Genomic DNA, 15,339 nt, shown 5'->3' on the forward strand with positions numbered 1-15,339 from the left:
GAAGCTACTAATAGGTAAGCAAGAAATTTATATTTTACTATTCCACATAAGCCAGATAGTCGGGGGCTTAGAAAGTGAAAGTTTATTTTCCTAAATTGCAGGACAAAACAAGATTCATTTTTAATTTGCAAAGTAATACAGAAACTCCTCTACCAGCAAAAAAACGTAACTTCAGTTAGAGCTTCTTTATCCTTAAGAAAGTAAAAATCAATTTTTTTAAATGTAAAAAATCTGGTTTTTCATTTGTTCTATTGAAAGCTGGTGAATTTGTTTATTAAAAACTAAAGCTCTCATGCGAATGAGTTTAACTGGATGCAACATTACCTAGGTAATTGGAATTCCTTAGTTATGAAAATTATGCTTGCCAAACAGAATTAACTAAATTCCTTTAAATTTCAGGTATTATCTTTAAAAAATATATTAACTTTACCTTACCGTCTCTTATTTCTCTGTTGCTCAGCCATCTGTTCTATTAATTCTTGCCTGTATTTTTCTTTTTTCCTTTGGAGAAGTTCTCGGTCCTGACCACCTAATGGAAACGACCACACATTTGTGTAAATAGTCCACAAAATACACAAAAGGTACCAGACAAAAACATCACAGTTCAGCCAATTTAAAATACGAAACACAGGAAAGAATACAATCTGGGAATATGCATAAAAACACTGAATCTTTACTGACTAAAAAAAATAAATAAAATTAAAATCCAGTTTTAATACTCAGTTTATTTGGACTACAATGATGAAAACTAATAAAATTTCCATTTTCTTTTTCCTAGTTTGTTTTCATATAGTCAGGAAGCTATGAACTTCAAAGCTACATGAACAGTATTTCTCTCCACTGTGCTCGCTAATAATGTTCCTTTCTAAATTTTGTGGCTCCATTTAAGCAGTGAGAGATGATCAGAATAACTTCTTCTCGCACAAGGTTGTGAACAGCAGCATTTCTCATATTTCTGCAATTAAAAGTCTTTATCAAGATGTATCTATAATGATAGAAGTTAATATTTCTCCTATACTTCATTTCTTAAAAAACTAAAGAATGTATCTGGGCCCTGAATTGTTAATGAAATCTAAGAAGAAACTTGGGGTCTTCAAAATTAGACAGCACTGCTAAAGGGGAAAAGGAACGTGTTCTTTCTTTTATTTTCTCTATGTAAATAATAATTTTTCACTGGTCTTAGGGACAACTAGCACAAAGAAAAGGCTAATTTTTCTAGGTTTTAATTATTCTCAAAGAAAAATAAAATGTGCAAAGCAAGGCTAGCTCAGTGTCATTGGTTGGGTTTTTATACATACCAAGAAAAAGGCCTGTTGCATGAGGCATTTCAGCTGCAGACTTGGCCTGTTCGTTAGCTGAAGAACTAATTTGCACCTGATTTCTGACAAAGAAGAGAACGGAAAGATCAAACTCAAGAATTTATTTGCAGTCTGTGTGAAACATGACAGATGCACACACACCTCACTTTGTGAAACATTTATGACAAACAGCTTTCCTAAAACCCAAAGAAGCATCGCAAGCAAAAGGAGAAACTGCCCGGCAAAAAGGCATTTCTCACAGTTGTCATTTGCCTGCAGCTTCCGAAGCCATCAGGAACACGGACTCAGCTGAGCACGTCAACAGCGCGGACAGACTGCGCGGTGCCAGCCAAAGAGTTTCTGTAAGGGCTTGACAAGTGTTCTGCTCCTGCCTCACTCACGCAGATCACTTTGGCACTTCTATCACTACCATCCAAGTTTTATAACTACCATCCAAAAAAAGCGTTCCATGTTATTCTAATCGTTAAAAGTCTTCAACTGGAGAATAGGTGATCTAACACCTGTAAAGAAAATGGGCATGCAAGCTTCAATAGCTGTTCTTTCTTCTTCTACCATATCCCAGCTGCAGGAAAAACTATCACCCATATCAGACAATATATTAGGGATTTTAACAAGAATTCACCTTTCGTAATGGTTTTGTAGTGAAATTAGCAGAAAAATACATTGTATACCACACCTAGAGTTTCCAGTTCTTGAGATCTGCTGTACATGTGCTCTCTCCTTTAAGTCATCTTCATCAGCTGCAGGCAGATCTTTTACTAGTCCATCCAGAAAGGGCCTTTAAGAAATACAAAATATTCAGCTATGCTTGCCTAAAAACATTCAATCTAAAATGGAAAGTCCCACCGTTTCGTGCAAATGGATCCTCCACCTGATTGCACAGTAGATGGCAGAAGCAGTTCTGAAAATACTGCACAAAATTTCTAGAAATAATGCCCTTTTCTAGCAGTGAGGGCAGCTCTCTGTCTGGAGCTTGAATTCCCAAGCCTGCTTTCATGCAACCTTTTATCTGCTGAGCCTGGTTAAGTTTTGAGAGCTGAAGAGCATTCAGCATTCACACTGAATTAATTAAAACAGATCTTGCTGCTCTTAATCGCCAGGAGCTGAAAAAGTCTACAACAGATTTCAGCGCACAGCTGTTGGGCACAATAATTCCAACAGGGAAAAGCTTCTTTGACAACCTACCCTTCACTATGCACCTGATACCATTTAAAAGAGAGGTAACTTTTGATCAGGATAAAAGACAGTGAGTATGAAAATTCAGAAGCTAAAATCTGAATCATCTACATACGAAATAACAGAATTGAAATTTCAAATAATTCTAAAGATGCCAAAAATTTTATGGGCACAAGAGAATCTTTGCTGAAAAGACCTAGGGTAGCTGAATTTACAGGTTTTGCTCACCTGGCAAATTAAGTACTCTTTAACGAGAAGTTCGAGTTACCTTGATAAAACAAGGCAAGAATAGGTATTCAATGAAAAATAAAGCACCCAATAGATGCTAACAAAGTTACATATTTTCCAGAGCTGGACAGAGTCATGGACCTCTTATTAAGCAAACCAAAAGTACTAGGTAAACATAGAAAAAAAACCACCTTACTCTTTTGCGTAAACAGATCCACAGCTCTGCCCCTCTCTTTAATTTAAATAAAAGCCAATAATCAAAGGCAGAAGGATGCAAGCAAATTATTAAACATTGATTTGGCATCTTAACAACCCACAAGAACAACAAACATGAAAGAATGACATCCATCCTCTTGGCATAACAAGATCTTCTTTCATGATCAAGATCATCTCTTTGATAAATGATCAATCTGCTACTTACAAGGCTGGTCACATAAGACTGAAACACAGAAAGAGAAAGCCTAGTCCATAGTGTGAGGAAAGGATGCAGGGAGAAAGCAAAGAAACAAAGCTCAGAATTCAAGAGGCAACTGTTTTCGTAAAAAATAGCAAGCTTAGCATGGCAGGCCCAGACACGTTGGCCCAATTCAATCAAGAAGCTGTTGTACTCTGTTTATAGGACAGGCCTGGCTGATGGATTAAAGTATTCCACTCCTAAGAACCAAAATGTTTTGTTTTTCCTCTCACTTTCCTGTCACCCTCTCTGTTTGCTGAAACATGCCACAGGGCCTGTGCCTCCGTCAAAACAGACACCTTGGTGAACAGTCCCATTACAAACACCTGCCTCTCCAAACTAATAAAGTCCATTTAAAAACATAACGACTTTAGTACAGCAAATAAAAATATTCCTCCTTTTGAATTCAGTTTCTGTCGCAAATCTGGAAAGGCTGAGTTCGCCTGAAATGTAGAAAAAAAATGCTAACTCTTCAGAAGCTGAGCTGTCAGTAACTAATACATGTGTTTCTCCTTCTTGAAGAGAGAGGGAATATAGTCCATTAAAGATTAAGTGGAGCTCCTTTCGAAGGAGGAAAAAAAGTACTAAATTGCAAAGCACATATAATGAAAAAGAGAAAAAAAAATCCATAAAAATTCACCAAAGTGGAAAATGCACACAAAACCTCAAAACTTGATGTTATTTACGAATTTAAGCTCAGGCAATTCAGGTGATGGTCCAGCAACTTCTTTTTAAGAAGATGCGTAAAGTTTGCCAATAACAAAGATAAGACTATCTTCTGTACTTTCTTTTAAAATGAAACTAGAATTAAAACCATTTCACAGGCCTTTCCGAATAAGTGAATTACATACTGATATATTGTTCAGACATTTATATAAGAACCATCAGTGTTTTCTGGAATAACTAAGAACTAGTATACATCTATTCAACATGAAACTGTCTATTGTTGGTTCAAACACCATCCTTGCTGATATTTTACATATTTAATTCTGTATATATTCTTTGGGTAACAAAAGTAAACCCCCAAGCATTATCAAATGCTCTTTTTTTAAAAAAAAAATTAGACTCTGTGTCCAATTGCACTAGGCAGTGGCAAACAGCTACCTAGTACAAAAAGAACATTCATCTTTCTGGGTTTTATTAACACAGAGCACTAACATTGCTGTTAGTCTCAGAAATATAGACATTTTGGTTATCTTTGTTAGACCTCAAGTCAAATTTCTAATACTCTCCTTTCTGAAAAGTTGTAGGACAAGAAGACCCTACCTTAAAACTTACTCTGCTCATTTCTACCAGTATTACAAAATAGGATGGAACAATTTTTGTATTTAGCGTTCTCTTCTCCAAATCTCACTCGGCAGAAAATGGGCAATCTTGCTCCTGCTATCTCCTGAACCGTTTGTTAGCCTTTTCCTAAAACATTGCATGACTAAACACATGCTTTCAGAAGCACATCTGAACACGCAATCTGAAATTCTGAAATAACCCATTTATTTAGTCTGCATATTCCAAGAGCTTCTAGACATTTCATTTTCTCTATAGTTACTTAATTCCTTTACTCTTTTTTTAAGAAGGCTGAGAAAGATTATCAAAACCTTTTTTTTAGTGAAGCTATTTTAACTCTACTGGCATTTGAAACTGGAAAAGAAGCACAGCGTCCTTCAATTCAGAAAACACTTTTGCAGAGAAGAGCATTTTAGGGATTGTTTTTCCCAGTTATTAAGTTGCAGTACTATCCAGAAAATTATCCCTGTAAACAATGACTCAGAAGATCATTTAACCAGTACCCCAGTAATTAACAACAACACAAGATTATAATATGTAACACTGTTGACAGTGGTAAAATTTGCATTCTGTTTTTCTAAACTGTTATTTCAAGAAAAAAAAAAAGTGGTTAAAGAGAAAGACAGTGAAGCATCAACAACACTCACATTCCCAAGATCTCCAAAATGAACAAATCAACACTTTGCTCAAGTACCTCCTTAAAATCTATTTACAAGAAGCTTTACTGCTTTATTTCATTTGAATGTAGCTGTATAAAACACATCTGTTTCAAGTTTGGTACTATTTCACACCAAAACCCATGTGCTTTGGAAAGCAACTGGTTTTTGCAACGGAGTAACCAAAGACAGCCAGACTGCCAAACCCTGAACGATTAGGGCAGACATGCCTTTCCCCCTCACCCCACCCCCATTTTAAATGAGTGAGCTAGAAGAGAAGGATTAACAATTTAAGTCAAAGTAACCAAATTGATTTATCAGTTGACACAGTAGAGAGTATTCAATAAAGAACAGTACATAATATCAGTTTTCCTCCTCAATGGTTTATCTAAGACACCCTCTTTGGCTTGGTTTGGGTTTTATTAAATGTTTATTCAAATTTTGTAGTTATTACCAAGATCAGTGCCTATTAACACTATCAAGATTTGGTTCAGCTATGAGTATGTTTAAAGTCTGCCATTTAGCAAGGCATGCAGTAAAAAACAGAATTTTGTTTAAAATGTATTTTCACATTTTTAACAGGTACTAGCAAAAATTGAAGCTCAAATCAATTTTGGAAACTCAACTAAAAATTTACTTGCTACAACTATTAGAAAAAACATGTAATCTTCTGTTCTCAGCACAGGGGTTTGTTCTCTAACAGGTTTTCTGGCAAACCACTCTTCGTGAGAATGAAATATGTGCTTCTTTATCTGGGGTAATTTCTCTAATATCCTTGGTTGGACATAATACATAAAATGCTGCCTAATGTATGCTGTATAATCCTAGGTACTAATCCAATTTAAAAATATTTTTTCTAAAAATTATTACAAAGTTTCTTTTTAAAGTACAAAAATGCTGCTTTCACATGTAATTCTCATCCAATCGTCAATGAGAGCAAACCACAGCTGTCAACAAGCACTGCAGAAATAAAGGAGAAAATGGAATTAAGAATACCTTTCAGCATAAAAACCCCGAGGAGTTTTTCTGTTATAAGCGCTTTCACATCTAAACCTAGGGTCCATTTCTTCACTTATTTCAGGTTCATAGTCCATTCTGTAGTATCTTCTACCAAAATCACAATCCTCAGCAAATCCATGATGCTTCCTAATAGGAATTACTGCTTGGCTAGCAAATCCACGATGTCTTCGATTGGGAACATCCAAATCATCATCAAGTCTTCTATTTAACAGCCGACTTCTTAATTCAACCTCATCATCTAACCTATGATACCTGTCTTCCTCCAGCCATCTCTTATTTTGCAGCTCTTCATAACCTTCTGTAGAAGTAAAGGCATCCCTCTTGGGAGGTTCTGCACCTGTATTATGGGGCTGCACTTCTGCATGTTGTTCTGGCTGATGCCTAGTAACAGCAATAGGTTTTTTATCGGTGACCATCTCATTCTGTGTAATAGAAAAAAAAAAATATTAAAAGATCTGAATGTAAATAAATCACACTGGGCAATAACTCTGGTACTGGAGAAAAGGCAGGTGGTGAGCCAAAAAAATACTTCAAGGAGGGTTTAAAAGCTAGGGGTATTTTTTTTATTCCTTGAAGGGAAAAAAAAACCAAAACACCACCACTCTTCCTCTTATCTATCTTTTTCCAAAGGAATTGCTATCAATCCTGGATGGGCCATTTATGAACTCCAGTTTGACCTTCAGATTCAGAGGTTCAAAGAATCAAAAACCACTTTGAACTTTATACCTCCACCAAGAGACTGGATATCTTTATTCTCTCCAGACTCAGACAAGTCTGTAATACTTCTTAACTGTAAGCACAACCCTTTAACCTGACCATTTCTTAATCTATTCCTTGGCTCCTCAGGAAATGTTGCTAGGAGATAACAATCCAGGATCTCGCTTCACATACATCCTTCACAAACATCCTTCTACCAGACAGACATGACTGAAGCAGTTAACAACAACTCTACTGTATGACTGTAGGACTCGTAACCAGGACTTGCTACATATATTAATAAAACTGTGGCCTAACTGAATGACATTCCTTGCCTATTTTGTCTTACTTTGTATGCCTTAATCAGTGACAAAACAATTGACAAGATCATTTATGTTGTTCTTTATACCATCTTCAGTGAAACTGCATTACCTCTCTGTTTTTCTTCCCTAAATTCCTTAGCCTTTCATTCCATTCTTCTTTTTCCCTGAGATATTGATTGTACTCCTTGTTTCTTTCAAGTCGTAGTTTCTCCTAAAAGAGGTATTGAAAAGGGCATCACAATTTTGGAACTGCAGTATTAAATGAATACACGTGAGCTGTGTTGGCTCAAATTGAAGTCGAGTCCCCAGTAACATTACTGTATAACAAGTTCCATCTTAAAACCAGTTAAGTTACCTCCTGCTAAATCTATTCCAAAATTGTTCCAAAGCTTCATTCCTCCGACAATTAAAATTTATCTTCTAATTTCCAATCCGAATGTATTTACAGATGATTTTTAAACATACAGATTTTGTGTGTGTTAAGGTTAGTCGCGACTTACCCACTAATAATTAAAACAGGACAACAAATACATATATAGACAAGATGTGTCAATTACAGCTGAGGATATAACTTGAACTGTCAAATTCAAAAGAGAAGTTGAACTGACTGCAAAAAAAAAAGCCAAAAGCACAAAGAATGCAAGGAAAACTAACGAAAACATGATCTACCCACTTTGTCCTAGCTGCTTTTTCAAGATGACAATATTTGTAATCAGTTTTCCCAGGTCTAAAAATGTGCTGGAACAGTGCATCAAGAGCTGAATAATATAACAGGAAATATAAAAGTCTCCAGGTAAAGTAAACTCTAATTTGCATTATTTCCTTATGTTTAAAGCATGGGGCACTGCCTTATTCCAAATATCATAGAAATTCAAAGAAAAAAAATTTACAATATCAAAAATCATGTTCTCCACTGCGGTATTTTCCAATAATAAAAGCAAAAGGTATTAAAAAATCTGAATATTATATACAAATTTACTTTCCCACAAACAAATCTCAAACAAAAGTATTTTATAACTCAATCACCATGGAAAAACCAGCTTAGTAATAGTTTTACAAAATAGACCAATGCTCGCAAAAACTGTTGGGCGCTTTTTTTTGCCCATTGCATCTGTAGGTTTTCTGACAGCAATATAAAACCTGCAGACAGTTATGAAAGCTGCCTGAGGGGCACTTTTCAAAGCTGATAAACTAGCATTGTCTTTAATCGGTGGCAAAACACTCAGTAGAAAATTCAATATGCTAGGTGACTGCACATTTTACCTAACAGAGGAAATCAAAATGCACATGTTAACCTCTAATCATTCTCTGCCCAGAGGCTAACCGTTTCACAGGGCACAGTGTGACATCTCCTGGCAGCTTTTAGGTTCTGCAATAGCAATAAATAAATGGGTAAAAACGACAGAATGCACTTGCTCAGAAAAATCTCAATGAATGGTGAGCTACTATGACATAAACCCATCAATTCTGAGACACGTTCCCAGACCAGATACGTTTTTAATTTCCACAGAATTAATCCAAGGTACTTTATATTTCACTGTTTCAGCACACACACTCACAGTGGTTAACACAGAATTCATGAGAACTTGAAGCTAACAAACTCAGCACAAATGCACGCTGCCACCCAGGAGTTCTTTGCCCTTCCTAGGTGTTTCATTCTTGCCACCTCTCCTTTTTTAAAACACTAGTATAATTTGGAGTTTCAGTGTTTTTCATAACAGCAATATTCACTTAAATTGAGGGTTGGACCAGATCATCTTCTGAGGTACCTTCCAAGCCCTAACATTCTGTGATTCTAACGTTCTGTGAAATTTCAGGTCTCAGCTGGCCCCTCATATGGCCAAACATTATTGCCAGCACAAGGCAGGCAGAAAACTTAGCTAAGTACAGCAAGGGCAAGGCCAACACATCCCACTGCAGAAGTCTTGCGACAGATTTTAGCGACAGCGTAGCCTCAGACACAGAGCAACAATGCAACTCCAAGGCAACACAGGTCAAAGAAAAAAAATAAAATAAAAAATAAATAAAAACCCCGGGAGTGCAACAGTTCAGTGCTCCTCCAGCAACAAAATTTCTCTTTCCCCCTTGCATGTGCGCTGAGGTTTGACCAATCTTAACAACCACCCAGTGGTGTTCATTGAATCAGCAAAAATACTTGATAAATCACAATGTTCATGCTAATTCAACTTCCTGCAGCAAGCACAAAAAAGGAACTCGGAATACAAGGCCATCAAGTGTGAGGGCAGGAGGAGAAGCAACCCCTCTAAGACTGATTTAGGCTTTCACAGAATCATACTATGCATCAGAGAAATAGATCAGAGGTTAAGAAAATCCACATGTGCATGTTGCATCTACATATTCTAACCTCCATGGACTTCCAAGAGCAGAGAGGCTGTTATGGCTGGCATCTTTCTCCAACACAGGAAAGCAAGAGCATAAACTGTTAAGAAAACTCAAGGAGATCAAAGGGGCCAAATGCAGAGAGAGGTGTACTCCTTTCAGAAAACATGTTAGTATCTGTACTCTCAAAGAAAGATTGGAAATCGAGAAGACTCTTGTAAGAACAACGGACAATAACGTGAAATACCAGTTTTTATTTAGATTCCTGGATTTATCTGTTCAAAAAAGTCACATGAGCGTAAGCAGGTAGGTTAAGTGTACGCAAAGACACGGAAACAAACTGCACGGGGCAGAAAGCAGCTTCTGATAGAACCTGCTAAGAATATCCCTGTAGAAACAATTGCCGAAGCAAGTATTTTTCAAAATATCCCCAGGCTGCAGTAAGAGAAGTAATGAATTAGAAAAGTATATATATAATTATAACAAAAGCAATGGTCTTTATTAGATCAGTCTTTATTGCTGAACAAAACCCAAGCACAACTACTAGAGCTTTTGAACTCAGGAAGTGCCCTGTAGGTGTGAATTAGATGCAGCAAACCTCAAATGTGTATCAGTATAGAATTATACATCTAACTATATAAAAATTAAGAATACAGATAATCACAGATTAAAAATTTAAAAATCAACAGCAAAATTTAAAGACTTTCTTTTTCTGAAAATTAATTAGAATGACCACCTCCAAAAACTGTAAACGGTGGGGGAAAAAATGCAACTACACAAAAAATATTAAGTGGAAAAAAGTTGTCCACAACAGTTTAAGCATCCAGGTTCATTTTCAAGTTATACATCACTCAATTTCCTCTAAATATATACCTTGGCAGATCTTCGCTCATCAATAGGAAGAGATAATCCCTGAGTATATGGATCTACTTCACCAGTAGTCAGATAATTTTTCTATGTTACAAAAAAAAAAATTAAACAATCATTCAATATATTTTACAATATAATTGCTAGATAGATGATAGAAAATATATTTTCTAGAATAAATGCAATCAATTTAATGAAATAAAGAATGAAGGCAATCTTGACATTTTGAAAATATAGGATGTTCTTGAAACAAATGAAGTGAAGGAATGCAGAAAGTAAAGGGCTGTCAAGCTTTAAGCTTAAGTCTGAAAGCATTTGTCACTTCTCTCTTACTCTATTTCAAGGATTACATAACTTAATTTCTGTATATTAAAAAATACATTTTTACTTTAAAAAAATCCTACCACTATGCAATTCTCACCTAAGCAAGTAGCATAACCACAAGCGTCTGTACAAGCATAAGAGGAATTTGATAGAATGGTTTGGGTTGGAAGGGACCTTAAAGATCATCTAGTTCCAACCCTCCTGCCATGTGCAGGGACACCGCCCACTGGAACAGGTTGCTTAAAGCCCCATCCAGCCTGGCCTTGAACACTGCCAGGGATCTGGCACCCACAACCTCTCAATCAATCCGTTCCAATGCCTCACCACCCTCACAGTAAAGAGCTTCTTCCTAACATCTAACTTACACTAATCCTCTTTCAATTTGAAACCGTTACCCTTCATCCTATCACTACACTCCTTGACAAAGAGTCCCTCCTGATCTTCCCTGTAGGCCCCCTCTAAGTACTGGAAGGCTGCTCTACTTTTCAAGACACTATCTTACTTAATATGAAAAATTATTTTTTCTAAACATCTTATTTTAACAGATGGAATCCATGCTAACATTGTCACAGTCACCACTCTGCATTTCAACACTAGCTGATCTCAACAACAGCAGCCCCCAAACTTTTCAGGATAATGACCCATCACCAAATCCTGTAATTCCTTAAGGATCATCAGTCACTTTCAGAAGAGACCTTTTCACTGAAAACCCTACGCTGTTGCTCCATGTAGCTCCCTGGGCTGCAGCCTGGGAACTGGGCTGCGCAGCAAGTCAAAAAGTATCAGCCTTTCAAATCAAACGCCAGTGCTGGAAGAGGTCCTTAGCTTCCAGGTCTAGTGGCTTTTCATACATCTCTCATTTAGTAAGAGCATCCCCAGGCCATCCTCAGTCAATCACCTTTGGTTTAGAAATCCCATTATCCTTAATAAAAAGATCACCTATTTGTGTGGTGTGGGCTGCTGAGGGGAATGGGTTGTGTGCGGTATTTCCCCAGCATTGTTTCCTTCCATGATCCATGTCATAACGTAGCTTAAGAGCTTAGGTAAAAGTTCTACCCGTTTCAGTGCAAAAGCATATAACTATAAATTATATTTCACAACTACACAGTAAGAGATTTAAGGGACTTAATAACCATGCAAATATTCAAGCACAGAGACAGCTAGATTAATATGAGCTAAGTTATTTTTACTAAAAAGAGTAAATAACAACAAAATCCTCATTAACTAATTCTTTTCACCCTTGAATACATCTGTAGAGATTACTTCCGATATTAAAGAGGTATTTGCCAAAAATCAGAAGCTGATCTGGAAACCGCATTTTCTACATAAGCAAGACTGAACAAGTTATAAACCAAAATACTATCATGAAGATAGCTGCTAGAAGATGCACTATTTCTGGGGAAAAGAAGTTAGTGATTGCTACCCTCTCTCTTCCTCTCGTCATATAGCTGATGTGTACTACATTTAAAAAACAAACAAAAAAAACCCCCCAAACCTTGTAAACTTAATTTTTTAAAACTGAAGTTCAATTGAAAATAAAACAGTACAAGTTAATATCAAAATTATATTATTTGGGTACGTTGGTGAGAGCTATGAAGCATTAAGTTTTAACACAATACTCTGAAAATAAATTGAATTTTAAAGTTAAATGAGAAACAAGACTTATATAAGCATCATTTTGGTTAGAGGTTAAGAAGACGGTTAATTCTGCTCTTGCTATTGATATTCAGGAATTCTAGTGCACATTAACCCGGTTAATTTGTGTCATATGCATGTTATTCAGAGCCCCAGAAAAAAACAGAAGGTTGTATTTCTGCCATGTTACCTCCTGGTCCTTTACTGAAATTGCTTAATTTGAAAAAACTGGATGGACAGCGTTCAACTTGAAAATTAGACATACATGAGAGTATAATGATGTAAATGATTAAAAACTACTGTAATTGAAGAAAGCTTGCAAAAAAAAAAAAACAAAACAGTGCTTCTGGTACTATTTTTTCCTCACAATACTTGCATTCTGACCACTAGGTGCTGAATAACTTGAGTCTACTGCTTTCCTAAGCACCACTGATGAGATTTCACAGCTATAGGGAAGAAAAAAGCCATGTCTCTGGTTCTGGTGACATATTTCAAAGTTTTATTACTTTATTCCAAATTTATAAAGGATGTATATCGAGAAAAAAAGAAGTCTGAACTCATGACATCTACTTAACTGATAAGCCTTGACAGCAAATGTCTACTAAAACAAAAACTTTAGTCAGCATTAGACAGCAGCAATAGCTATTGCAAAGGAAAAAAGAAATCAAATGTTTGAAATCTTATTAACAGAAAATAAATACAAGCAATCATTCTGTACAAAGCAAACAATGCTGTTAATCACAACTAATCAGTACAGCATGAATAAAGACACAAAGCACAAAAAACGTAATGATTTTTTAAAATTCAAAGACCATGAAGCTTTTAATTGAAGCAAAAAGCAACTCATTTGAAGAAAAAAAATAATTGATATTGCAGGCACCCTACCTTTCTTTTTGCCTGTGAAATACCCTAAAAGTCAGGGAGAAGATACTATTCAAAAAGAGTCTTTCATTCAAAAATATTTGACTTAACAAAAAAGACTTCTTTTCTTAAAGCTAGTCCATTTTTTCATTTTAAGAACTATAGACACTGATACTTAGCACTTTCATGAAGAAAAAAAATAATTGATATTGCAGGCACCCTACCTTTCTTTTTGCCTGTGAAATACCCTAAAAGTCAGGGAGAAGATACTATTCAAAAAGAGTCTTTCATTCAAAAATATTTGACTTAACAAAAAAGACTTCTTTTCTTAAAGCTAGTCCATTTTTTCATTTTAAGAACTATAGACACTGATACTTAGCACTTTCAGACAACAGAAATCATTTGGCTTCTGGGTTTTTTCTGTTTCACCAAAAAGAGACACAGAATATTCCCAAGATTATGATACTTCATAGATATCATTTCAACTTGAAATTTACCGTGATTTTAGGAAATCAGGCTAAGCACAACATTGAAGTATTTTTTATTTCTAAAACTGAAAAAAAGCTGTCAAATGGAGTCATACTAATTACAGGAATTTTCTTACCAGAATTACAGACCACAGATTACATAAGTACTTAAGGAAGTTACAGATGATATTCTACATTCTAAGAAGAAACTAAGTAGAGACAAATAAATAAAAGCATTCAAAATAAAATGTACTCAGTAACACGTCGCTGATGGCAACGAGATCCATAGAAGCCTAAAATATACAACCTTTTTAAAGGTGATAATTTGAAATTACTTTTATCTGAGTCTTCAAAATCATCCACTGCTTCTAATGAATGTCTTACACAGTTTTTACACAATTTTGTTAATTTTCATTCAGCTAAAATGAGAGGTTCACTAAACTCAGGCAATCAGACAAGAAAGCTTTACCTGAGAAAGATATCGCCTATAATCTTGTCGAAGTTCCTCTCTGAGTTTATGTTTTTTTCGTTCATATTCTTCTCCAAGAGGTAAACTCAAGCCATAGTCACCTGAAAGTTTAACACCATTAAATATTATTCTACTATTTTGTATCATTATAAAGCACATCTTGCAAAAGCCACATGTGGATTTTTATTAAAAAAAAAGCAGGAAAAAAAAAGTTATCTACGCAACCAGTAATTACAAGCCCACTGAAATAAAAAACATCTTTCTCTGTATGAACAGCTGCATGGAAAGCATAGAAAAATGTTTGGATGCTAGTATTCTTTTAGGTTTTGGATGCTAGTATTCTTTTAGTCTTTGAGCTTTTACTCCTCACTAGAAAAAAAATGAAACATAAACTGAATTTATTTGGATGGTTTGACAAGTAGCGTAAAATAACATAAAAACTGCATGTATTCCTTTTGTCAATGTGACAGTTTCTAAACTACTCTGATATTTTAACCTCTGCTTACCACACAATAGAAAACATACTTTGCAATTAGAAAGCAACAAGCTACTTGTCTAGCACGAACACGTGGAAAATATGATGGCTTCCATACAACTATAAGGAATCTGACCATATGATAATAGTAACTTTTTCCTTCGACCTCAGTGGTTTTAGTTGATGTAAACACAAACCACACATTTATTATTTTTACAAGATTACTGTCGGGTCTCATAACAGTTGCACCCAAATTACATTTTAAAGTACTTTATAAGAAACATCATTTCCCCTACAAGGCCACCTCTGTAGCCACTTTCACTACTCTCCACAGAGAGCTAGTGAACTCTCCAAAACCACACAGTAAGAGACATAAATTGCCACTGTTTGGCTTTTTTATTCCCTACTGTTTCTCCGGAAGCATTTCTACATCTTGTGGTCTACACAAAAATGAGTAGCAAAGAGTAAGAGGAAAGAGAGGGATATTCAAGATTTACTCTTACATCAGTCCCAAATTATCGCATAGTACTTTGACACCAGTATTTTAAATGTTTAAGGCGTTAATTGGTGTCTGTACAGTAAAATGACATTATATAAATGGTGAAAATAGCAAATTAGGGGATCACTCTGTTACTGAAACAGACAAAAGACTGAAATATACTTAGTAAAAAACTACTCAGCTGGCCTGGCTTGAAATAGTTTCAGTTAAGTCAGAATGAATCATAGAATGTCTTAGGTTGGAAGG

General features: G+C 35.6%; 1 protein-coding gene across 1 annotated transcript in view; it reads right to left on the reverse strand.

Annotated features, from left to right (window-relative positions):
* CSPP1 (centrosome and spindle pole associated protein 1) overlaps window positions 1–14,220 on the reverse strand; it is a gene marked incomplete at both ends in the record, with an annotated part of 18,262 nt that extends 4,042 nt beyond the window's left edge. The window contains 7 exons of the mRNA XM_009869540.1: window positions 436–529; window positions 1,299–1,381; window positions 1,996–2,097; window positions 6,114–6,559; window positions 7,266–7,367; window positions 10,370–10,450; window positions 14,120–14,220. Coding sequence (XP_009867842.1) covers window positions 436–529; window positions 1,299–1,381; window positions 1,996–2,097; window positions 6,114–6,559; window positions 7,266–7,367; window positions 10,370–10,450; window positions 14,120–14,220 — 1,009 coding nt within the window. The remainder of the gene's footprint in view (window positions 1–435; window positions 530–1,298; window positions 1,382–1,995; window positions 2,098–6,113; window positions 6,560–7,265; window positions 7,368–10,369; window positions 10,451–14,119) is intronic.
* Between the last annotated feature and the right edge of the window lie 1,119 nt (window positions 14,221–15,339).

This window comes from Apaloderma vittatum, unplaced genomic scaffold (assembly GCF_000703405.1).
Source record: "Apaloderma vittatum isolate BGI_N311 unplaced genomic scaffold, ASM70340v1 scaffold9275, whole genome shotgun sequence".
NCBI classification, from domain to species: domain Eukaryota; kingdom Metazoa; phylum Chordata; class Aves; order Trogoniformes; family Trogonidae; genus Apaloderma; species Apaloderma vittatum.